The sequence below is a fragment of the Chlamydotis macqueenii genome, chromosome Z (genome assembly GCF_036417535.1).
Source record: "Chlamydotis macqueenii isolate bChlMac1 chromosome Z, bChlMac1.mat, whole genome shotgun sequence".
Classification (NCBI taxonomy): domain Eukaryota; kingdom Metazoa; phylum Chordata; class Aves; order Otidiformes; family Otididae; genus Chlamydotis; species Chlamydotis macqueenii.
In genome coordinates this window covers 22582140-22609427 of record NC_141593.1, presented here as the reverse complement: position 1 = coordinate 22609427, position 27288 = coordinate 22582140, and the positions used below count along the sequence as shown (strand labels likewise).

General features: G+C 38.8%; 1 protein-coding gene across 1 annotated transcript in view; it reads right to left on the bottom strand.

Annotated features, from left to right (window-relative positions):
• The window catches only part of MAST4 (microtubule associated serine/threonine kinase family member 4), a 104780-nt gene that overhangs the window by 58808 nt on the left and 18684 nt on the right, over positions 1-27288 (bottom strand). The window contains exons 2-4 of the mRNA XM_086769864.1: positions 15430-15518; positions 4702-4771; positions 1189-1267 (exon numbers count right to left, since the gene is read on the bottom strand). Of these exons, the coding sequence (XP_086625990.1) occupies positions 1189-1267; positions 4702-4771; positions 15430-15518 (238 nt within the window). The remainder of the gene's footprint in view (positions 1-1188; positions 1268-4701; positions 4772-15429; positions 15519-27288) is intronic.

Sequence of the window (27288 nt, the reverse complement as noted above, 5' to 3'; positions counted from 1 at the left end):
CAGAAGCCTTTGTGGACAAAAACAAAATAAGAGTTGATCATAACATAAAATGGTCACATTTCATCAGTGTATGGGATATGGAACTCAGCTACCTCACAAGAGGAAGAAAAACAGACCTAGGGGAAGAGAAAGCTTACTTATATTGTAAAAGAAGTATTTTTTTAAAAACCAGCTACCAGGTGCCCAGTAATATGTATCGTTCATAAAACAGTAGTTTTGTTAATGACACAACCCTAAAGGTGAAAAACAAGGCCAAAAGTACAAAATCATTTTTGAAGAGTCATAGTTGGATCTACAAGAACCAAGCCCTTTACTGCAAACGATATAACGTACTGTCAAAATGCCAAGTTCCTGCTATTTCCAAAGCAGGCTTCCTGTACAGCTCTATCTTCCCAGTCTCTCAGGTGTGACTATCACAATAGATAGCTTAGTTCCAGGCTGTAAAATGACCCAGTACTCCCCTCCAGTATAGAGGTGTGCAAGATGTGCAAAGGAAGAGACTCATACTTCTCCCACTGCCTAGCTCCTAAGTATTGAAGCAGGATCTCATGCGCTGCCACAGAGCATGCCATCAGTCAGATGGTACATGCATGGCAGGAGGGCTGATACAAAATCACATCAAAAGAACTGCTCTAACAGGCAAAATTAGCAAATTAGATATATTTATCCTATTATGTATCTCAAAAGATTCTTCTATTCAAATTATAGCCCTCTAAAATGCTAAATATCTAACCTATTATCATGCACTAACATCTCACTATTGCCAAAGAAAAGAGACAGGCAAATGTGTGATTCATCCCATCTTAAGACAGCAGTTCAACCTAGGATGGAGGAATCATGTTGCGGAGTGGTTTCTCTTTCTTTTTGTTATCAAGGCAGCCTCGCTTAAGACTTGGTACCTAAGTACCATACAGTTAAAACATGGCAGTATGACTCCCCTCCTACTGCCCCAGAGATGAAAACGGAGCAGTAGGAGGGGAGACTCACCGCCAGAAAGTATCTCTAAGCAAAGCACCCATTACCTAAATTTTTCTTCTCTTTCAGTGAAGCTGTTTCATATCCCACATTAATTGAAAGTCTACCAACAGTGACAAAACCTACACTGCCTTCTCCTAAGAGAAGCAAACTATATTTGAGAATATACAGCACGTAACAGAAATCTATCAGCACAGCAAAATGGATACTTACAGAAACAGTTGAGCTGGGTGTATTTGTACCATAGCCAGAAGAAGGGAGAGAAGCCAAAGACCAGCGGCGACCATCAGTCCTGTTGTGAAACCAAGGTTCATTAAATGAACACTGCAGTATCCTGATACAGAAACATCTGTAGAAGTACTACAGTGGAAAAAACTGCATTCCAAAAGCATGATACAAACAGGGTTTTTAATAAAGAACAAGCTTTCACAAGGGACCACAACAAACAAGCATTCAGTAAGGATGACTTAGGCTTACAGATTTTTCTTAGTGTGTTTTTCTAGTTAAAAATCTACGAGATGAAATAACCAGAAAGTGAATGGGCAGCTCCACAGAACTGGTGTTTCACTAATACACATATAAATAGAAAACAGGGAGTCTTCACAGCTCTCAGGTTCATCAGATGAAAATTCATGAGAAGTAAATGAAAAACTCATGAAGAAATGCAAACCACAATCCTCTAAACAACAAAAAAACCACCATGGTCTGCATGAAGTACAAGGGCAGTGCTTTCTTAGGTGACATCAGTACAGGATATCAGCAAACTAGCACACTAATGTCAAATAACTGCAAAGAATGATTAGATAAAACCAAATCTGTTACACATTAGATATGTAAATCAGGGAAAACAATTTTGCAGCAAAAAAATCATACTCAGTCAGAACAATTAAAAAAAAAAAAAAATCACAAACAAAACCAGTTTCTGTTCTTCACCACTTGAGGTGAGCTACACACAGACAACATGGAACTTGAACACTCAGAGTGACAAACCAAAAACAACTGTGGGAGCAGCGTTTGGGTTATTGAGGAGGTGACATTTACCTGTCATTTCGGTGCCCATGACTGGAGTACAATTGTATCAAGTATGTTAAAAAAAAAAGCAAAATAATACATAAATAACAAAACAGGACAAATTTTTATTAACAAACAGTATGACAGTGGGGGAAAGGAGAAAGGAGAATTGAAGCTCTGTTTTACAGCTAGTACAAAGATTACCTCTCAAGTCTGATTTACACAAAAAGTATAATTCCATAAAGGAGAATTGAAGCCATGCCAAATCAGGCATCTTAAATCACTTGATGTAGCCTCTCTAGTCTTTGAGATAACTGCCTAAATAAAAGGCTTGCTTCTCTCCATTCTAACACCTTATCTCTTACTCCCATTTATCCATCCACAAGCGACATCCCAAGTCTCTGAGACCCTGAATCCACTGAGAGTGAAAGAAGAAACTACAGTAAACTTAAAATACTAAGAAAGTGTGTGCTAGAGGGACTGCTGACTGTATCACAGACTGAACTCTGAAAAAAACTTCCTCCTCCACCTCCATAATTTTTTTTTTAATCCATAAATTCTCCTCCATTCTCCCCTTCCCCCAGGTATGCATGAGCTCCCTTCAGATGAATGAACAATTCTAAAAGGAGTTTTCTCTTTGACTCAGCTGCACAAGCTAAGTATGTTGACAGCTGAAAGAATAAGAACTTGGAAGGTATTTAAACATGGGTGAGATCCACACATACTGCAGCTGTGAGACAAAAAGTACTTCCTTACTGTATAACTCATATTGAACAGGGTTCCCGGAGGACAAAAGGCTACACTGGGAAGGCCTCCTTCCCCACAGGAGGCTTCCAAATCATTTCCCTTGCCTTTCTCTCTCTTCATCACCTTTTTGGTATCCCCACTGACTAGGGGGCAGTGGATGGAAAAGGAATATCCATACACCAATACCTCCTTGCTTTTGCTCCTTCAACCTGCTCTATCTTACACACACACACTGTCCTTCCCGTCCTTTGTACTGTCATTAAATTTACAAAACAGGAAAGAAAAGGCATAAAGTCAGAAGTCTGAGAACTGCTGTCATTAACTAGAGGTCATTTTACTACCAAAAAGGCATCTTATCACAGGTTATGTGAAGACAATCACAACACACATACCAAACTCCTATAAAAATGTTACATTAACAGTTTTAAACTCAAGTATCATCAAGCACGTTCATTATAAACATAGAATAAAATAAGTTTCCATAGAAAATTGCTGTAAAGAAGTTTACTGAATCCCAATGAAGTGGTGAAATATTTTGAAATCATAGAAACTTATTGTATTAGCCTTATTTCAGTTAAAGAATCCATTTAAAGCCCATTACACATCTCCAAAAATGGTCAAAATCCAAATGAAATATTGGTAAACAAATTAATTTTTTGCTCTTGAATTTTAAGGTTTGCAAAAAAAATTATGACTTAAACTTTCTGTTGATTATAGGTGGGAAAAGAAAACCACTTCATATCCCCAATATTTCTAAGCAATGCTGGCTCTTTCATATTTGCTTTTTCCATTATAAGCTATTTCTGGATTTAACAACTCTTTCTAAAAACACGCTCATAAACAAATGTAATCTATGAAGAGATAGCCTTCCTTTTTTAAAAGATACTATCAAGAGAAAGTAGATTCAAAAGAAATACTCAGCTTTCTTAAGGTGTTGATTTAAAAAGTGGCATCACGTGCTATTAGAAAGATTGACAAAAAAAATCTGCTGTTGCAGATGAATTTGATTCAGATAAAAGGAATATGCAAACAGTCTTCTGCCCTTTGCAGCTCTTCAAAAGAGTTAAGCCATTTCCTTGCACTTACTTTTGAGAGCCTGTGTGTACTACTCTACTGAACTCGCAAAACAAAGGAAGTAAAACTACAATGACAAGGCTGTCTCGTTGCAAATGCAAGTTACATGCCTTACATGCCTGGCACTACTTAATGACAAAGAAAGCCACAGCATTCCAATTTTATTTTTTGTGTATACACTTTTGGGTCAACATATAAACTACGCCTACCCTCCCAGGCTGAGAGCTAATGAACATATTATTTGAGGTAGGCTGACAAGGTGTTAAGTGACAGGGAACCACAGTGGCAGGAACAGGCAGTCTTCCATGACAAGTTATGGACTTCCATTACGGTTCATTTAATAATAATTTACTTCATAGATCACTTCAAATTCACTTCAGATCTTCAAAAATTCTACTAGTATTAATTAATCCTCACAATACTCCTATGACAGAGTTGACTGACTCCGTGGTACAGACAGTGAAACACGTCAAGGTCAGGTACTAAAAGTATGTTCACAGTATTGTGGCTGCCAGTAAAATCATATCCTGAGCTCAGGAAGTCTGTAACAGTGCTCTTACAAATGATGCACTTATTACATTTTAAGCAAAAAAAAAATAGCTTAAAATTTCCCCATATCTCAGTGAATGAGGAGCCAGTGTCTGAACTGGATCTACTACAATTAAGTCATTAAACTTATTTTTAAAATAATGCAAAAATGTGTGATTGCATTGTATCAATCATTCAGTACAACTTTGTTTCAACTGAGGTTTAGGAGAATTTACATAAGCAGATAAAACTTGTCATTCTAAGTGACAGACTTGACAGATGTTTTCGCAATATTCTTTTAATATCTGGGTTGAACAATATTTCCTCTATGAAAAATGCATGCTGCATACAACAACAACCTCTTACCTTCGTGCAAAAGAAAAGTGGGCTGAGGCACTGGGAGAGAAATTCCGAGGGCTATCTTGTGGACTGTTTCCTGTTGGGAGAACAAGCCAAAAAATAATTACTGGGGGAGGGAGAGGTGGGGGAAGGGATGCGAAAGAACCCACTACAGAAACCATTCAGATAAACTAATGCAAGCATTTCCAGACATGTTAGAAACTAATTTCAGAACTTCTCCTCTCACAGTCTCTGAGAAAATAAACTCTGAAATAGGATCTTATTTCAACTCACATTTCATTTACATGTGATTTTTAGTTATTGCATTTTATAACTCATAGAAAACCCTCTATTCAGTCCTTTGAGAATTCTCAAATTAATTTGAGAATTAGAAGTTTTTTAAAAAGTGTACTAACTTGAAAGAAAGGTATTTTTAATATCAGAAACAAGATGGGTTTTTTTTAAAAACATTTGAAAGACAGAAAAATCACGATCAGTGTGATTTTGCCCTTACACAAAGCCTCTACAGTATTTCCACAGCAGCATTATTCCAATTTTTTGATTGTTCTTTTTTTTTTTTCCTAGCTCCAAAACAAACAAGCAGACAAAACACTCTGAATTCAATCTTTTCCCCTTAGTGCTGTTAGACCAAGACATGAGGTGACCACCCCCTGTGATGAGAAAAAGCAACTGCACAATATGAACAGGTTGAAACTTTAGGGTCTGTTACTTCTTCATATGAAAGCAGCTGACCTCCTGCTGACCAGCGGGAGTGCAGAAAGGAGGCAGCTGCCGAGAGCTGCTCCTGCCACCTCCGCCCCTCAGCACCTACAAGCAGAGGAGACAGTATCTGAAGAAGAAATACAGATGACATCTGGGAAAACAAACCAACAAAAAACAACCAAACTAAAAAACCCTATAGAAACAAAACCACACCAAAAGCTTAAAGGATTAGATTTAAAGTAGCACCAGCATACATCTGAAAGTCAATCTTCCCTTAAACAGGGAACAGACTGCGACAACAGTACATTAAAGAACAGTAATGAATTCGTTGTAGCATTTTATTTTTGGACATAAATGACACCACAAGATTAAGAAACAGATTTTAAAAGATCCTATGTACCTAGTTAGAATCAACATTTAATTCTAGAGGAGAAAATTGCTACCTAGATGTGAAAAGGGCAGTACAACAGAGTGAGTCCTTAAAAGGACTTCCAGTGGCCTTGATTTCTACTCAAATTTTTGAATTAATATTGCATTTATCATAGTGATGTCCTTAACAGATCCCATTAATTCTACAGGAGAAAACATAATCATGGAGCCATTAGGTAGCAAACGCAGATGCAAGATGCTTTCTGAGCTGTGCTTAAAATCACATCTTTGCAGCTGCTCTTCCCACGGCCCCGAGAGACAAGGATTCAACTTTTGCTGGCCAATACCTCCCATTTTTCCCCCCCGTTTATCTATCACCACTGAATGATGCATTTCTGACATTCCCTCCTCCCTCTCAAGACCCCAGCTTCTTCGTTACCTCTCAGACACTTCTGAGGGCCTTGATAATTTCAAGGTGGAATGCATTTTCGCTCCCTGAAAGGGGGATGGGGGGCAGGAAATAGAGGGAATCTGAAGCCACACATATGGCACAGATTTAAATCTTTATTTGGGGACCAACACAGTTTATTCTTGTCCTGCATGAACTGCAAACACCAAATTACTGAGAACAACAGTTCGTTTAATTTAATAGCTAACTGGACTTCTTTTGCTGCTAACAGAGCTTATTTAATAAAGGTAAGCTAAACTAAACCAAATTATAACTCTGTGCAGATAAAACATGGTCACAAACTGTAGTTACTGTAATTTGGAGCATGTTGTGGACTAAATAAGCAGGAAAAAAAAGACAAAGAAACTACCTTAAACTCTGACAGAAAAGCAGAGAGTTAGGCTTAATGTGGTGAGACATGAACAGCTTTTGACAGGAAATAATTTGGCAGACCAGCATATGGGGGGTTTGTAAACAAACGCCTTTCCTCTGACAGCTATTTTCAAGTTATATATGGCTACATACACATATTTAACACATATCAAGGACATAACTAACTGTCCCTCAGTCAGAACATATGTGTAAACTTCAGAAAAAAAAAACAGGGTGGAAGAATGCAGAAATTTTATAGCTACTGCAGTGGATTTGAGGAGAGACAATGGTGCAAACCACCTCACTAGAAACAACAAAGATCACTTCCTTACGGACAAAACCTGAAGAAGTCAAACTCTTACTCAGGAAGAGCATCAGTTCCTGTTATTAGGAAAAACAACTTGCAAGCACTACTTCCAACAGCAAATGAGCTTTTAGACTAACAAAACTGGTAAACGGTATACATAATATCTGCAGACTAAATCCCACGGGTTTATCTAGAAGTTTAAGAACTCCAGAAAAGCCTGGAAACAGAGAATGAAAATCCAAACTCCATATGACTGGAGAAACATCTAGTGCTATCATAGTTTTAAGGTGTGGTGTTCCAGAAAAGCAAGATAGTTTAGAAGCAGAGTCCTGTACGTGACCTTCACCCATCACAGCATTCATCCACCCATCTGCAAGTCCTCCCACCTGGGAGACTTTCAAATAAAAACCAGTGTCAGTTTATTCTCTGTCCGTATGTGCAGTGCCTGCTTATTAGTCAAATCCCGCTGTTCTCTGGGATCTGCTGACTCTCGTATGTTTTAGTCCTAGGGTATCTCGATGCTGCTGAGACTACTGTCGATGTTTCTGACCTGGTAAAATAAACCTGACTGGTGTTCAGGCATTAGGTAAGTAATTAACTCCAGCATTCTCTGAGAAACACAATGCATAGGCAATCAACATACGAAAACAATACTCTACCTGATGACAACAGACAGGGTAGCTCATTTTGCAAGCAGCTATTGTTAAGAAAACTATATCAAGACTAATTAAATTGTGACTGTTTTCTAAGTTCCTTCAAGAAGTCCTGTGTCTTTGCCACAGAGGGAAGATGTTTTAAATCTTTTTAAAAGGCCTATGTTACAGTCACTGTACATTATTAATGTATTTTTAATAGCTGTCTACTTACAAAAACAAAGCATTTCAGATGCAATGACTTTCTGTTAGTACTGAGGGAGTAAGAGATTAATAACTGCTATCCGAAATTCCTGATGGATCAAAGAAAAATCCAGCTTCAAGTCTTGATGTTATTTTTTTGGTAGTCTTTTAAAATTAATCACACTACATTAGCAATAATACAATATAACGATTGGTCATATGTTCCTCTGTGTCAGTTTACTTGATGGTGAACACATGCTGGAAAGTGAGGAACATGTAAGAAACCATCCACCAGTTACAGGTCTGACTTTCATACCATAACACACAGTGCTAGTCAGCAGAACACATAGCTGGGCAGCAGAATTATTTTAAACACTTCTGCTTTCCACTGAGATCCTCTGTTTCAAAATCTGGATAACTGCTTCACACCAGCAAACTACTTTTCCCAGCAACGGGAAAGTTTGCCAGTATGCTTTGCATAATCTGGCCACTAGCTAAAATACTGACACTGCTATGTTTTAATGGGATTTAATTCAAAAATCGGTTGTATCTGCACGTAACTTACCACTTATATTCTCCTCTCCTGCCCCAAAACTAGAAGATGCTCTGAAATTGCTAAAGTAGTTTTATTTTACCCCAGAGCAAGACTAAATAAAAAGTTTTACTGTAGCGAAACCAATTTCTATTATTTTACATGTTGCAACAGTCAGAATAATAAAAATTTTGTATTATTTACCCTTCTGTAAATATAAGGGATTTTTTACAAAATGATATCCAGAACCTTGCTTTAACCTTTACCTTTCAGCATTCCTATTTTTCACGAAGAAAACATACTAAGGCTTAATTCATTTACAAACCTAGTTCTCCTTTCCCTAAAATCCAGTCAACACAGAATGTAGCTAAAGCAGAACAGCACAGAAGCTGCATATGAGAGAGATTCTTCTCTCCTTCAAATACACTGTAGTAAGCCAGTACACATCATCACTTGCCTCAGACAAAAAAAAACCCATACAATTAAAGTTAAAAATCTAGGGAAACTAACTCTAAACTTAATGCACATACAGAAATGCCTCCAGTGTGAATCAAAGCTTAACACATCTAAAATAGATGGCGCACAGAGCGCCAGTAGTAGTCTTTCAGTCTTACACAAAAACCTCTCACATTCTATCCTACCAGCCTTTCCCCCCATGTGATCCCATCTGAACATGTACGACCACAAAAGCATGCAGTATTCCAGACGAAATCTAACCAGGACATCACACAGCGGCATGAAATCTTCCCAGATTCAACTAAGAATTACTTCCTTTACACATCTTTGGAGATCTTATTTTCAAAGCTACACTAGACTGGTCCTTGCAAACATCATATGATCCAGAAAACGCAGTCAGGTCCTTCTCTATGTTCCTTATAATAGACGAGTGCACAGCTTACAACAGACATTTCTGTTACTGGTCCTCCATCACAAAATGCTGCATATTGCTATGTGATTTCACACTTTTTTGTTCCAATCCCCAAGATCATTCAGTCACTTCAACACAGTTTCCCAATGCTGTTTCACACTAGGTATCTTCCAAATTTACATCAGCTACAGTACTCTTAAGCCAATGTCACCTACAAGAAGATTAAAAAGGTTTGGTCAGAAAACCAAAACCTGGAGGATTCTACTGATAACCTCTGCTCCCATTTTATACTGTTTCTCATTTTAGCACAACTCTCCTTTTCTACCCTTTAAACAATTCCCTACTCATGTTGCAATTCTCGTCCTAGTACCTGTCATCTTAGTGGCACCACACAAAATATTTTACTAACATACAGACAAGTAAGATTTACAGTACTGCTCCTAACAGCTAAATCTTGTTCCTACAATAGATACAATTAAACAGCACCACATGTGACTATTAATCATTAGGGGTTAGTATGGCCCATAGGAACAAGCTCCTGTGAGTACTGAGGTGGGCACACCGGAATGCCCTGACTTGCTGAGATTATAATCAATTACTTTGCAGGATGGGTAGTGCAGATGACCTGCCTACACAGCAGCAGGCAGGCAGCTGGAAAAGCCCATTAATGACCAGGGCACCAGATGCTGTCCAAGCTGATGCTGTAACCTTCACCTCCCACAGTTCTGAATGTAACCACAGTTCATGTAAAAAATTAAAAGGATCTTTCAGCACATTTAACCACTTCCAGCACAGATTTTATAGACAAAACATCTCCAAACAACTAACCTAAGACAGTTACTAAAAATGATGAAGGTTTGAACCCAAAGAAATGACTTAGTAGATTTGTTTCCTATTTTCGTAAGAAAGAAAAAGACTTTACATAGTGAAAGTCAATGTTTTTCTTCAAATCTTTTATGATCTTTATGCATAAGGCACAGTGGGAGACTTCAGCTGCAAACTAAAATGTGACTCTCCACCAACAGAAATTATCTCTGCAGGCAGCTACAGGTCCTGCACAGAGGAAAAGGGCATTACATGTACTGTATTAGTAATTACTGTATATAACAGAGATATTATATATCTGCTGTATAGATTCTTTTTCTTACCCACTTTTTAACCCTCAGTCTCAGACCACATACATCTCTGTGCAACTCCAAGCCTTGGGCTACGTACTGCTCTAGTAACTCTTTACTATAGCCCACAAGCCTTCACGGTTGCTGTTGCTTACAAATTAATCTGCCCCTTCTTTGACAGGTGCTGCTCGTGCACTATTTGCATCCTGCTCAATATACTTCCTTCATCAGTGTGGTGCTGTCTCACTTATCTCTCCCTCCCATCCTACTACCACATGAAGCTGAGAATGACTGAGATGATAAGGCTAACAATTTAAAAACTTAATGTAACTAGAGTTTGTCCAATTCAAGTTACACCTGCAAAGATTAGGAACACAATCCTCTATTATCTCCAGAGCAAATAACGAAAACTGGTGAGGTGGGGGGAGAAATTTGCCTGAGACCCCTACTTGACTTTCTCATATGAGGCAACTACCATCATCCTAAACTTGGGCTGCTGGTCCTCCTCAAAGAATGTCTATTTGAACTACACGACAGCCAGTGCCTTCAGTTCAGACTGCATTTGGGAGAAATACAGAACTACAAGGAAGAACATGGGATGAAATGCAGCTCAAAGAATTATGATTATGTTCAAGAATCTTTCTTCTAAAATAGTGTAACGCTGCTCACTCCAATCTGTTTTGACTAACTCAAATCCAGATTGTTATGATTACCCAGCAGCAACTTGAGCTCTTCAGAAGGTCTGAAGTAATGGCACATTGTTTCCAAAGGTGCAGCCAGACCTCTAAGTGATTGCTCTGCAGATATTAAAGATGAAAACATTCATGAATAGAGCCAAAGATAGTGGCACAAGTGGAGTGCTGATGCAGTGCACTCTGACTAAGAGAGCTCCACCTTGAGATTCATAACATGCCTTCACGTACCTTGCTTCAGCTGACACAGGGGATGCATAGCCCTTTTTCGCACTCAGATATGTGAGGTCTTGGGGGAAAAAAAAGCAGGTAGCTTAAACTAGTGGTCCAAATAAAACTCATCTCAGGTATGAGATGAAAGCAAAGGTAACTGTTCTCTCAACAAGCAAAGAATTCATGTAGAAAGAGCAGGTTATTTGTAAATCCAAGGGTGTCCTTGCATGGCATGAAAATACTCACTTCAGATGCCTTGGAGGCACTCAATTCCCAAGCAACACCAAGAATCTTATTAGGACTATGCAAGAAGGGCCCAGGATAACACCAAAGATTATCAAGATAATTAATGGAAATTGATCCTGTGTGGATTTTGAAGAACCTGACAATCTTGATTCCCTTCAGCTTGAATAGCCTGTAATAAAGGAATAATGACCTGCAATAACAATTAAGATGGTACAAACATGAAGAACCTAGTCCAATTAAGTAAGAGCATCTAATGGAATTATTTTCAGTAAGATCAACAGCAGGCTGTCCACAGAGATGGCTGGAGCACCTCTGACAGTAGCGAGGTACAGTAGTGGAGTTCGTTCAGATCTGGCCAAAAGGATTGGCAGTATGAAACCAGAAGCCAAAATTGTTTTAAAAAGGCATGAACAATCAGGGTCATGCATAATCTACCCATCTTTTGATCTGAATTACTCGAACCACAGCAGATTATGTCCTTCGTCCTCCCGTTTCATGGAATCAGGAAGGTGTCCAACAAGGAACCTCTGGACATTTCCCTTCCAAAACCGAAGTGATTTCAGAGTATGTCCAGACCTTGAAAGCAGCCTCAGAGACCTCCCTTTCAACCTCTTACCTGGAAGCAGATGTGAATGCTCTTAAAACTACCTCAGAAGATAGATCAGAGCAGGGCAATCTGATACCAGCCTGACATATCAAGCCCAAGTTCAGTTAACTTTCCAAGACATGAAAAGCCAGTAAAATATAATCTTGCAGCATATGGACATAAAAAATTGAATATTATAATTTCTGGCATGACACACTGTTAAATAAACATCATTACGTCCAAGTTTATTACAGTACATTCCAAACTTGCATTTCCAATCACATTTGAAAGAGAACCACAAGACAGACTTCTGCTTGAGCCAGGACCCAGCTGGCTGACAGATGAACATGTTCTGACTCTCTGTGCTCAGGGTTTGTTGCAACCTTTCTCTTTCTTCTACAGTGAGGGGGATAGCTGCACAGAACTCAGTGAGAAAAGAATCACCCACCAAAACATGCAATGTGAAGGTGCTAAATGTTTCTAAGGACAGCTGGGACTGGAACAGTCCTCAACAGCTCAAGTTCTCAGCTCTATAACTAGTTAGACTCAGTCCCTGGAACGGTAGAGGCAAGAATCAGCCTTTTCTTTTGACAGCCCAGTGGCAAACAATTGTGCAACATTGCATGAAATTAGATCAGCTGTTAGCATCCAAGCAGCTTAATCTGTTCCACCTGCACTCACCTAGGCAGATCCTTTGCATGAAACTGAACGACATGTAGGGAAAACTTTTCTAGAGCAAGAGCTCTCCAATGTCCTCCATATTCTGCATAATCTTACTAGGACATATTTGCCAAAAATGCATGTTATTACCATGCTTCAGCCAAGAAGAAACACATTTTCAGTGAATGTGAGCAGTGATTCTTTGCCGCATATTAAGCTTGCTCCATCCTTCTCTAGGATTGGAAACTATTTTGTTTCCCTCTCCCTCTTGTGCTTCTACTGTTTCCTCCTCAAACAGCAATCACTAGTAAGAAAGACATGAAGGTGTTAAACACGGTCATTTCCAATCCCTCTGAGAATTCTAGCTGCTGGATGAGGCCTGCAAAACAGACACTTCTGATTTAGAGATCTTTTCTAGCAGAATCTCCCCATTCACACCTACTTTCCAGACGTAGTCAAAAAAAAGATCCTAAAATCATCTGCCTGGACGGGAGATATACCAGGTTCTCTCAATGGAGTCAAGGAGGCCTTTCTGACTAGCAGTAACCCCTCCCAGCCAAGGACTGCCAACAAGGATAAAACCAGCAGGCCGTACAGCACATGATGTCTTTTGCCACACCCCTTTGCTGCACTTCATGAGAAACCACGCCTGCCGTACAGCTGCCACAGAGAGCAGGGAGGCAAGCTGAGCGTGCAGATGCCAGTGCAGGTAAGACCTGGTGGCTCTGACAACACAAGAATGCAGCATCACTAAAAATTCACAGTGGCTCTTAAGAGCAAGGTTACCCAGGATTTCTGCACATTAAATACTTGACACACTGAACGCCTACAGTATGTAGATGAAAATTAATCACTTATGTGGCTTTGCTGTGCTTTTAAATACGAAGTTTACACTCTTTTTTATCTGTGTGAATTAGGGTGATGTTCACAGTGATTCTAAGTACAAATTAAAAAAAAAAAAAAAAAAAAAAAGAAAAAAAAGCCTACCAAGTCCATTCCCAGTAGTATCTAACTGATCACTAGACAAAGCAGAAAAACTGTCACAGGTAACTCTGAGCAGGCTTTTACTTCAAATTGCCCCTTCAGGAGACTAGTCTAGGCACACTAGCCAGCTGAGGTAGGAACCAATGGCGGTAGGAATACTTCCTGCAATTAACTATACACAGAGGCAAGCTAGTAACACAGCAGGCCATACACATGCAAATTTTCATCACATATGTAAGATTTCCTAGTGCTGCTGACGTGTTCAGCGCACATACCTTGGCAGAGCATATCAGCACTAAGAGAACTTGCTAAATCCTGGGTCACTGAAGAAGTTGTCAGATGTCCACAACAGGTTTTTGAATACATATTATACACTGCTGAGTTTAAGGAAAAGAACAGCCTACACTTAACCTGTCTTAATCCTTATAGTATCAATTTTTCACCTTCAGAGCCACTTGTCAGCAGCTGTGACATCAGCAATATTATTCCCCTTTTATGGTTTGAGAAATCAATTCAACAAAATGAAGCAACTTGCTGAAAGCGCAAATCCACTGCCAGACAGGAATTCTTCAGCATTTATCAAATACACAACCTATATTCAGGTCCCAGGTAATGCATGCTGGTCACTTCATACTTCTTAAAGTCTGCTAGGTATCGTTAGTCTTAAGCCATCAGTTTCCAAACAGGTGGTATAGCAGTAAACACGCTAGTTCTCACAGTTCTATTGGTTTCATCAAGTCAGCAAAGCACAACTAAAGCCTCTTTCTATGGTGACCAGAGATCCTCTGTTCCAAACTGCAATTTCTGCATTTGGGGGACCCGGAGAGGGATTCCAAACATTCCAACACCTCATTTTTCAATTTTAAAATAGTCTGCACCTTGTTTTAATTTGTCTGTTTGTTTTAAATGCTCTGTTGCCTTTATCTCTCCACAAATCTTTACAGTCTGGATTCTTGGTTGTGACAGCCTGCTGCTCAGAGAGAAAACCACCACCACATTTTCTCTATTAATGTTGCTTCCACAAGAAAACTAGAAAGTGGCTTACTAAACTCACCAGCCTCTTCAAAATTTCAACTCAAACTCTGCACCTTCTCTTCTAGCATCAATCTGAGAGCAGTTCTCCAAAGTATTCAGTGTCATTGCCTACACAAGGATTGGTGTAGGGCTTTCATTCTGATGTGTAACTACAGTCAATGCCCCAAAACCATAAAGTGACAATAAACCTTTGAGGAAAGGTGTTTTAATACGCTAAAAATGTTCCTTTTTAAAAAGAAGACAACCATTATCAAGAAAATATTTATTCATGGACTTTCATTCAATCTTTTACGTGCTTCAGTTGCTTAGAAGTAAAACAAAATTATAATAAATTTATTGCTGTGTGAAGTGAAGCACAGAAATTTCCAGCAATGTGCCTAACACCACAAATCCTCGGGAGAAAACGCAGTTGGTATAGAATAATACCCTACTCACCGACTCCACTACCTTTACTATGTGTGCAAGATATTTCATATCCTTTTCACACTGAAGTAATGTGATGCAAATGCATCAGAAAGTCAGAATGCAAGGTGAGGAAATTAAAAAAAAGCTACATGATCCACATCAGGTATTTCTGGACTACTTCTCACCACAATATAGAATTTATGGATCAAAACATAAAAGAAATTTGGATGAAATGATATGCAACTTTTTGCTAGTACAACCAGTGCAAAGAAGAGTAGTGGGATAGATAATTTGTCTGTTTTCCTTTCCTCATGTAGCCATTTTAGAATTTAATAATCACACTAGTAACATAGTATTAAATCACCTGCATGAGCTGAGAGTGGTGAATGAGGCCGAGGCAGAGCTGGAGACTGGCCATTGCCCATCAAACTCTTCCTGTTGCTTGTTCTACAACTGTAGGCAAAAAGAGAGGAAAGAAGACATTAGCATCAGAAACACAGCAAGCATGTACTGCATATGGACATTTTGAGATTCTGCTACTTTGTTCCTTCATTTCCCAGTCTCCTATTAAAAATCACAGCTATTGTTGTTTTTGTAGGCATGTCCAGGAAGTCTACAATCATACTGCATACTGGTAAAGATAGCAATTCACAAAGAAAATGCACCACAGATACTTTTCAGGCTTGCACGTTTCCTGTTCTGTGCAAAGACTAGCATTTTCTTGGAGAGTCATTTACAAAATGTTCTTCCCTGCCTGCAGCTTGTTTCTCTGTCATGCATTTTTTATAATATATAAACATATAAAAGCATAATGTGAAAAACACTATCAAGCTTAGAATCACCATTCAATGATTAAACCTATTTCTGTTCCATGAACTGTAGCTCCAAATCACATACCACGAAGAGAAATGATTTATCAATTTGAGAATGATACAATAATTATAAATCTAATTACTGAGATAAATTTCACATCTGTGCCTTTCTGCAATGGAACAGATGATGCCTAAGAAGATGAATGCATTTTTTTACTCATACATTTTTCATCTGTGAAGCCCCTAATTTCCTATATGACAAGATCATTAAGCAAGATAAGTAGTAAATTAATGCATTTATTAAACTTGGGAAATGAGATATTTCTCTTAAATGCATCATACATTTTAAAAATGTTTGTTAGCAGAAGTGTTTTTCTTTTTCGTCTTTTACCATAATGAATATTCTCATAAACATAAATGCCTAACACCACAAACATTCATGCACAAGACAAACAGTATCTCAAAGTCAAAGAGACTCTAACTGTGTATAAACTTAAGCGCGTATGCTAACATTTACAGCACTGCAATGAGATTTCTTTTCTGTAAACGTTTAGAAAAACTCAAAACCACTAAAAGGGGGAAATTAATACATAAAACCATTTCATTAACACAGTAGGTTCCAACGGAAACAGGTTTAGATCATATTTGCAGATATCTCCAAAAACGGATTTTGTAACATTATGATCTCTATGTAACAGCCAGAAAGCGAGACTCACTAGTCTTGATATGATGTAAATGGAAAAAAATGCAACAGAAAGGATGGAGTTTAACAGTATGAAAAGCTAAGTAAAACAAATTCAAAAGTAATCCAAAGTAATACTGAAAATGAGGAAAATTAAAAATAAAAACAAAGGCAGAGGAAATATTGAGTATGAAAGTAGTACGGAAGAAACCTGCAATATGCCAAAGAAGTCTAAGACCAGTCTCTCCTTGAAAAATGTTTTGTGAAGGATAAAGAATGCAGTTCTCAACTGTTTAATGGGTTAATCCAAAGTTTATTTGCATGAATTGCACAATAAATTGCCAACTGCCACTTAATTATTATAATCAATTAAATGATGAGTTTAAACGCATGCGTATATACTTATTGCTGCAGATCCAAGTAAGAAAAGAAAGCACAAAATGATTGCAAGCTTCACATTTAGAGCACTAGAAAACTCAAAACTTAAGATATACACTGCAATTTCTACGCTGAACAATCAGAGAGAACTTTTAAAATATGAAATTATATACATGTGTTTTTAGGAATCTGTCTAGACTAAGTTCAGCTTTCTACAAGCATTTTTAACATACTCAGCACTTAATCTACTTTTTAAACGGAACCTGAGCAAATACTCTGTATTTCATCAGCCAACAATCTCAGAAGTTTTATTGTTTCCCCCCATTTCTAAATTTTGTTCAGCTGAAGAGTTATATTTAATTCTTCTCTTACCCAGGAATGGTCCAAATTCTTACTTTTGGCTTCACACGTCACTATTTTTGATAACTTTTCTTTTATCATACTATGCAAGTCTCACTTTATCTGCTACACTTGTTTTTAAAAGCTTAAGTAACTGTTCCTTTGCAATTCTCCAATCTATACTGAACCCAGTAGAAACTTTCGGTACTGATCAGAACAGACATCCATCAAAGGGCAGATTGCACCTATCCACGATGAAGTGATGATATTACTACAGCATCTGCGGTGCAGGCAGGTGTTAAGAGACTCCATTATACGTGACCTTAAGGTAGTTCAGCGCGGCTAAAGTGGGATCTAAAGGATTACCACACCTCCTGTCACAAGGAGGGAACACATTTCAAGCATCTAATCCCTGGATATGTTCTCAGCAAAACAAACATTACTTTCAACAAATTCTAGGTATCCTTCATGGATTTTGCTACCAAGGTGATTCCAGACACAGGTTTATCAGCATCATTTGCCCTTATCTATAGGAACTGAGAGTTTTACCACTTTTGCCAGAATTTCCTGTATAAATAAATGACTGCCTTGTTTTCACTTTTACATTAAAATTCAAACTTCACATTCTTCAGGTGAAGTTAGTGCAACATCTTTCACAAATAACTATCAAAGATATCTAATTCAAGTTCCTTTGATATTGGGGGGGATTATTTTTAAGAAACGATTCCGAGGAGTATGATGGCATTTCCTTCAATATCAAGATCTTGCATACTGAGAACACTTTCCTGCAATTGCCATTTCAATAAAATCTTTGTTATTTGCTCAGACATGGCTGCAGCTGTATGGAGTGTCTTTTATTACACTCAAATGACATGTTTTACTGAGAAACAGAAAATAAAAAATATCAAGTCTCCTCTGTTTGCCTTACCAGTAAGGTAAGACGCAAATCACTGCATGAAAGGACAAATCCATACCAGAGCTCTTGCCGTAGCTTTGGTTTTTTTTTTTTTTCAGTTCTGTTTCACAAAGATTTTGAAATGATGTTATTCATCCTGTATAATCTGCGAAACACAACTCCCTCTCCAGAGCAATGCTATTACAGAAGAGGCTCTTTGTGGTTGAGGAAAAAAAAAAAAAAAACCAAAACAACCCACACCTCTTCAGGGAACCTTGAAAGATTATCTGAGCTGTTAAAATACAGCAAATGGGAAGCACGGTCACACTAAGGAAGTATCAAAGCATTACTTACTGAACTGTATTTAGCCTTGAAACAGCAATCTTCTGTATATAAAAGAATCTCAGAAGTTAAAGCCATTCTGCAGACAAAATTGGTTTTCCTAGATCTCTGAACACATGAAGTAACTTTCCCATTCTATTGTCTTCATAAAACTATTCTTCTCCCATTCAAATCTGACAAGATAAACCAACTGATAAGAGGCAGCCCTGAAAGAAAGCCTCTTTGTCTGCAAGAAAGTTATAGCAGTGCGAACGGTCTGTAGGGATTGTAACTTAGGGAAACAGAAACCTTGATAAACTACAGAGCGCTACAGCCTCAAAATGCAATTCTCTAAGCCTTGGATTTCATGTTAGTGATCAAGTTGCAAGGCACAGGGAAGACTAGCAAGCCAGACAGTAGATACGACACGGGGTTTAGAGCACTGAAAAAAAAAAGGAGAAAGGAAGAGATCCTCTTCCAAGCAGAAGAAAAGAGCAGGGGAGAACAAACAAAGAAAAAAAAAATTATGTTCAACACAATTAAACTTTGGGGTGCAAACAGAACTTGAACAGAATAGAAACTTTACAATTTTTTTGCCCTTTATCATCTTCTCTGTCCCAGGAAGATCCTTCCTGGACTTTAGTCTGTTGCCCACAACTTAAAAGTGTCACTCTTGGATGACTACCTATATTGAAGTAGTTGGCATTACACCATATCCAGACCTGGACTACTAGCACTGTTCCTTATCTTGGAATCCAATTTGTTATTTCCCATTTGGTTCCCAGATCTCCCACAGACAGGTTCTGCCTTGCCTCCTGCTCTTCGCCATTGATACTCCTGCCCACTCGTATCTCTCCTCCCTATCCTGACTTCTCACCACATCTCACTGCTGGGAATTCCTCCTTCATCCTAGTTCTAGTACTACGCCCAACACACTAACCTCCAAGCCACTTCTCCTCCAGCTGCTACAAATGATCAATGCTTCCCATGAGAGGTACTCATGATAATACAAACATAGGACACTACATCACAAAGTGCTTTGTGCTCAACTTTGTTAATCACAAAGCAAGGGTGAACCACAGCGGCTGAAAGGTGCAACTCAGTTGCAAGAAGCTTGATTACCTTGCTCCTTAAGTAGCTGTAATTCTTCCCGTATCAGGCAAAAGCCATTTGGGCAGACATGATGGGAGCTGCAAGACTGAAATCAGCGAAGCAGAAGACAAAAGTACTAGTATGGCCATTAAAACAGAGCCATACTCCACAAGCTCTTGGAAACACTAAATAAAACAAGAAGCTGAAGCAGGAATTCTTCTAGAAGAGGTAGTACTCCATCCAGAGCTGAAATACTAAACGCAGGTTTTCCAATAGGGTAATCAAGAAATGGCAAAACCAGCGAGAGGTATGCACTGAAATGGAAGTTTCTTCCTCAGAACAAAGCTAATACCTGAGCAAATTACTGACAATAAAGGTTAATTGCTCCCCCCCACCCCCCAAGTAAGGAATGAAGGCTATATTGACAGAGATTATCACTTGCCATGCTTTTCATGGGAAATTTTGCATCTGCTTTAATGATTTATAATTATTTCATATTAACAACCTAATTTATTAATATTTACACTTGCAATGAAGATGGATTTGGACTGTAAGCTATTATGACAGTTCAACACCTTTCACAGGCTATGTTGAGAACAGCACTACTCCGCAACAGAGCTTCATAATTTTGGTATCACTGTAATACAGTGGTTTAGCTGAAGGTAAAGGCTAAAAGGGGCCTCCTATTTTAAGAGAGGCTGCAAACAAAACGTTTTATTTGCTAATACAAGTGCAGAGAAATTAAGCTACTGTCATACCCAGAATGCAAAGCCTGACCATGTAGACACAAGAGGGACTAATAATGCAAGACCAGCACTCCCATAAGAGCTGTAGGGATAGAAAAGGCGGTTATAACTTCTTGCATAGCTAAAAACTACCTCAGCAGGAATATGCTGTTCCTAGCAAGACTTGAGATGTGGTCACTTTGTGTATATAGGAAAGTTAAATTTAAGTTATAGTTCAGTTATACTTGTTATGAACTTCATAGTTATTCATTATCTTCATGAATAGCAACACTGAAGAGGCAACAGTGTACACAGCACGTTTAAAGTGAGGAATTCAGCTTGTTTTGCTTTAGGGTTTTTTTTTGTTTTCATTTTGCTTTTAAAGGAAAATAAGCCTTTTGCACTAAAAAGCAGTCTGGTGAGTATTTCTAAGCTCTCCAGAATCCAGGCAAGTTCTGTGGGACATTAACTTGAAGAAATGCAAAAATGAGTTCCCATGAAGACACGATGCACACTGATACTGCAGCAGCTTCCTTCTCCAAAGGAGCCTTTAAACTTGTATTTGATGAAGCATCTCCTCATCTAAAAAGTCAAAGTAGCATATGGCCTGCAGTTAATGGTAGTTTCAAACCTAGATAGTTTTATAAAAGAAAAAACAATCAATCAAGAACATTACTCCCTGAATACCGTGGAATTAGAGTTACATGAGCAAAATCCACAGGCTCCATTCAGTGCTATTTGTTGGTATCCTGTTCTGCCCTACAGCTAAGAAAGACTGAAGAGTAAGGAAGCAAAGGTTTAAAATTTTGAGAGATATTTTCTAGACTGAACTAGGTAAATTCTCAAGGTGGGATAATCATTGAGAGAAATGTGCGAACCATCTGAATCCAAGTAGAATACACCATAAATAACACTAACAATTTTCTTTTTGTTCTTTCAATGGCTTTCAATGTTTCACACTCATATCCATTTAGTATCGCTTAGTATTATTTTCTGATACATTTTTATTAGACTGTATGTCTGCATATATACTTCCCAGATTTGGTGCATGCATGTAGATATGTATGTAAGTATATAAATACACACATTCATAGGTACATGTATAAAATATATCCATGTATTTATAGAAAAACATTACACATACAGCCAAACATTCTATTTATTATATATCCCATTCTCTGTGAGGAATTATTCCATAAGAGTCTTTAATGAGCCGGGGGAAAAACGAGTCTTGGGATTTAAATTTGAGCTGTTGTAATGTAGGGATTCAGGTTTTATTCTTCCATATTTAAGGTTCAATCAACTTAAATGAGGCCAGTTCTAGTCTGAAGGAATCAAAGTGCTGTCAAAACATAATGAACACAACACAAAGATGAAGCACGCAGCTGCTGGTAGCCCTAGTTTGGAAGTTTGTCCTGAATCTTCATAACACTACAGTGAAGGTTTCAGTTTTGGCTGTTGGCCTGGTATGCACAGACAGTAAGCTAAGGGTCCTCTCTAGGTACTCACACGCTTGTGTCCAGTACCTTTTTCCCTGCTATTACTAGCACCTGCCAGCATGCCACCATAACTTCACCTTTCCTCAGTCATACAAAAGAGAAGACTTCAGTCTTTTTCTTCCTATTTTAAAAAAAAAAATCTACAGGGGAAAAAAAAAAAAAAACAAAACAAAACCAAAACCTAAAATGCAACCAACTGGACACACACCACCCTCTATGGACTGCCTGAAGGATTCAAATGCATGCAAGACAGCATCATTGCAAAAATATCTCCCAAGAAAATGCAAAAATATCTGCCAAATTTCTGCTGTTCAGACCTGAGGAATACTGTCGCAAAGACAGACTTCCTGTGCTGTAGAAGGCCTGGCCTGTCAATCTCCATCCCTCCAGTGTATTACAAAACAAATAAACAGGCCCTTCATTAACCGTTCTCAGCTGTACTTCCTAGTCAAATACATGTTCAGTGTATTCAACTCCAGTGACTGCTCTCACTTTTACCCTAAGCAATTTTGATCCATCATTTTTCTTCTTCTCACACCAGAGAAAATCAGTAGACATTCAAGAAATCAAACTTTCTTCTACAGAACTAAAATAGTGTATTTCTATCTGTTCTGTTCCTTCCTAAACAACTGATTCAGTTTTAACTTGTTATAAATATTTAATTATGTAACTTTTTTTTAAAAAAGAGTATTAAACTAATGACGAACTCCATAGCTGTACAATATTCATAAAAAAGCTGTGTGCAAGATAAGGTCTGTAATGCACACAAGTGGGCAGGCAGCAGGGAATAGACAAAAGGAACGTTCAGGATCATAAACCAGCCCACTGTGCAATTCTGCTTCATTACCTACAAAATGCAGTTTTTGCATCTACGTGTCATACAATGTATTGAGATTATTTAAATCCTTCTGCTTCTTGAATTTATTTTTAAATCTTATTTATGTTTTATTAAGGAATATAAACCAAGTTATTAGGTGAACAGCATGTTTGCTATAATATTGAGATATTTACATAAATTCCTCGATGCACAACTATTACTCTTTCCAAATAGAAATATAAGTAGGAAGACAGTACCAGAAGTAGAGGAAAAATACACACAGCTGGCACCTACATAATGGCTAAGTATGATTATCTTTATTCTACACAATTCAGGAGATGTTAAATAAAAGCAGAAATACTTCACTGGATAATCAGGAGCCACAGTGATGGGTTCGTAATATTTAACAACTGTTGACTTAAAAAAGAAGTGTCATATATCACACCTGCGAAGATCAAAGCACCAATAGTTTGGAGATGTTAACCAAATGAAGCAGTGCCTTGACTTGCATAGTAGCTAACCCTGCAAAAGCCATTTGCATTAGGCAGGAAATACTCTATTTACTGGAGCACACGCCCATCAAGGCTGCAGCACAGACAGGAAGTTTGAAACACAGGTCTAGTCTCGCTGTGCTCTGGGCCACCCCCAGCAGTTTCACATTAACCCAGATCATTCCGGATTTCGACTCTAGCTCCCGGTGCCTCTCTTAGGACAAGAGAATGCAGCCAGATATTTCTTATCATGTTGTGGTGGTCACACTGGGAACAGAATGTTTCTCATTTTGCCCTCTTGCTTGCTGTTAACAGTTTGGGAGAAACTGGGGGAGCGTAGGGAGTAGAGGGACATGAGCTGGGGCTGCTGAATGCCACTCACTTCCGCTGCTCCCTCCAGAGTCTCCACTCCACCTCAGGCTAGAGTGCTGTGTGACAGGCCGTAGCAGAGACATTGTCACAGGCAGTGCTTGCCTCTGGCTTTGTCCTCACTTTATGAGCTAGGCCGGTGCCCCGTGGCTGCTGCTCACACCACCAAGAAGTCAGACTCAGGTGAGGATGCTGCTAGGGAATCTCCTCCTCAGTCTTCCACCTGTAGCTGAAGTTAAGGTATAGAACAAGGACCTCTTCCACACTCACACTGAACACAGCAGCCATCTAACGGCAATTTTTACTTCATCTAGCCCTTAAAAAAAAACACCAAACAAAACCAATAAACAAACGGGTCCTGTTCCAACCGTATTTCCTTTGAACAACATCCACCCAGACTCAAGGAGTAACCGCAGCCAATTCCTCAGGCCATTTCAATACTGCAAGGGAGCCAGGCACATACCCTGAGCTTTCTGTAACTCAGGCTGAAACTGAGGCCAGCATAGTTCAGAACTAAGATAAAACATGGGAGTGTCTCCAAACTACAGACGGAAGACCTGTTTATCCAGATATCTATAGTGAAATCCTGTCTGCTTTCTCCCTAGCTTTCTCATTCTGTTTTCCACTTACACCTACCACCTCTTTGTTTTCTTTCCTTTTTCTTGCTGCTAGTTGTTACCAACAATCACATCTCTGAGCACCACTGTTCATAACTCACCATATATCATGGACTTAGTGGGCCAGGATGATAAGCTAGACAGACCTCCTCATTGCACTGAAAGTACTCCCCAAATAGCACCAAGAGAAGCTTTAGGAAGTGCTTCTCTTGGCCAAAAAAGTGTGCATGGTGCTTATAATCGATAAAGTCTCAAAGGGTTAAAATCTGCCAAAGTCCGAAATTGTCATGCGGTTACACATGCGGCCAGCCTAGAGAGTCTGGTGCCTCAGTAGATGTCTAGGAGACACCTCAGAAATGACCACTCCATTTCCAGATGGGGGAAAGAAGAGACGATTTAGTCTGCTCTGCTTCTTGCTACAGAAGTTGTATTTCATCTTCCTTTCAATCTCCTCAATTTGTTTGTATCCATCAAAATAATTTATGTTGCCAAGGCTACTTTCACTTAAAAAGAATCAGAGGCTTATTAAAACAGAGGTCTACACAGTACCCATTAAGACATGAAACACTGCTCGGCACCGCACACGAGAGACTCTCCTCATCAGAAAAGCCACTAAAAGACAAGCTCCTCGAAATATTTTCCCTACATTATTTCAAAACTTTCTACGCCAGTTTTAAGCATTATTTTTTTTTATCCCCTGTCCTCTCATTTCCTAATAATCATGAAGAAACAGAACTAAATTAATTATATTGTAAAATTCAAGGGTAGGAAATCAGGAGTGCCTGAAGTAGAGAGATTTTACATGGTTTCACTTTCAAACCCAGTAGTTCTCTTCTGGTTTAACCCTTAAAATAATTTATATTTATACCTGACTCCTTTCCTCTATAATTAAATAGTAACAATTCATTTTTACTCAAAAGAATAGTGAGTCCAGACAGGACTGCTTCTTTCCTCTCTTGATAAATTTGGTAGCTCTCAACCTCTCAAAACTATGAGGGAACACACAATGATTAAACATGTTGCCTTTAAACCTTTAGCAAATGCTACCAAAGACTGAACGGGTGAACAAGTGAAACAGTGCCAGAGCAATGCACCTGACTGAAAAAAAATTACATTCCCAGATCAAACCTACTAGGAACAAGAGAATCTGTAATTCTTTATTCCTGCTTGGGCAGGATCCTAAAGCTAAAGGATACTTACTCATGCAAATGTTTATTTTCTGAAATGTTTATTTAATGTAAAATACTTAGACACTAACTGCTAAATAACTTACTCTCCCTTGCTAGAAAGGATCCAAGACATTAAGTTGCTAAAAACTTCTATAAGCCATCTGTGTCTATTTTCCTATTTTAAAAATACAATTGTGCAAATTATAGCTTGTATTGGATCTTAAAATATTTTTGTTACTCCTAGCTCATTGTTGATGCATATTTCTGGGAGACTTCTGCCACTTCTAGAGTCATGATTCTTCTGAAATTGGTACACTTAAGTTTTTAGTTAATTCACATCAAAGCCATAAAGATTGTAGCTCATCTGTAAATAACCACATCCAAAAAGCAAGCCACGCGTGCAGTATGTGTGTGTGCCTGTACATACATAACTTTAATCTTCTGGTAGAAGGTAGTCTACAACAAGAGAATGCTAGAACAGAGAAGTTAAAAGAACGTTGAATTGAATTTTTGAAGACGGTTGTATGCGGCTCATTTCATTGTTTAGTACTTCAACGCAACTTTTTCACAGCACTACACAACAGGACTAAGCAGAAGAAAAGTGAAATAGAGTTTAATAGGACAAAAAACTGTAAAAAGTGACGTTATATTAAAATGAAAGTCTGTAAACTCATCCACAGGAAAAATAAGAATAACAAAAAAATCCTTCCTTTGTCTTCTCTCATAAAAATCCTGACCTCACCTTTTCATCTTAATAACAACTTTAAGCAAATGACTCAACTACGGTTTGTTCCAAATTATGTTACTCTGAGGAGGATCTTTGCCTTAGACCTGAAAGATGCATATGCTATTTTTAACACAAACATTTTGAGAAGGCGCGACACTAGTCCAGCTCTCAAATGCCACTATTCTGTTTGAAGACAGCTGGTGACACCTCCACCTTGACTAGCAGAGATTGCAGCCAGTACATTTGAAAAAGCCCTTCATCTCTCCTGTAAAAGGTGCCTTAAGCATACTGGGTACACCATTATTTCCAGTCTTGGAGGAAGCGGATACACTTGACCACAGTTCCAATGAGGCTGCCCCAGACCTTGCAAGACTCCTCGAGGAGGGGCAGCAGAGCTGCCTGCCAGGGAATTGCCACCACTGCTCTTCAGCACAGGGAAGCTGCCCAACTCCACTTCACAGCCAGGTCTGGGGCACCCCTGAGTTGGAAGGACTCAGCCTTCATCACCTGAAAAATCACTTGTGGAGTAAGAAGGTTCACAGATACCAACTCAGCAAACCTTGATGCCTCTTGCACCGAAACTCCCTTTTCTATAAACTTCACATCTTGAAGAGAAGCATATAGTTACAGAAATGACAGCCTATACACAAGGGCATAAGCAAGGTTCACCTGCAGTCATCAAAATCACTGTTAATTCCACCTAAATACATAAGGCATATCGCCACTTAAGCAGCAAACGCTTCACACAGTTTTGAAACTGAAGCAGAGACACTGAGTGCTTCCTATTGAAGGAGGATCTTCAAGCCTCCCCCTCCCACCTACCACCACCTAACTGCTGGGACCACACAATCTTTTAAAACAGCTGGAATGATGGTGAAATAGTACAGCTGCACGAGCTAGCACCTGAAGCAACTTATTTCAGCAGAAAGTTTCTGCAAGTAGTTTCTGAAACAACAACAAAACCAGACTTCCTCTTCTTGCAGGGCCAGGGAGGAAAAAAAAAGAAAAAAAGGCGGGAAAAGTATTCAAGGATGTCCATCTCCAGCAGCTGCATTCTCCTAGCAAGAGCCCAAAGTCTTCAGCACTGCCATTATTTAACCTTTTGAGAACCAAAAGTGAGGATACACATCCACAGATTGGAAAGCACTGCCACGATGAAGCACAGTTGCCTACTGAGCATTTGATACATGAAGGAAATGAGCTTCATCCCTTCTGTGGCAATTTGGCATTAACTGCGGTGGTTTCTCTCTCTCTCTTCCTCCCCCACCCCTCCTTCCATCTTAAATATAC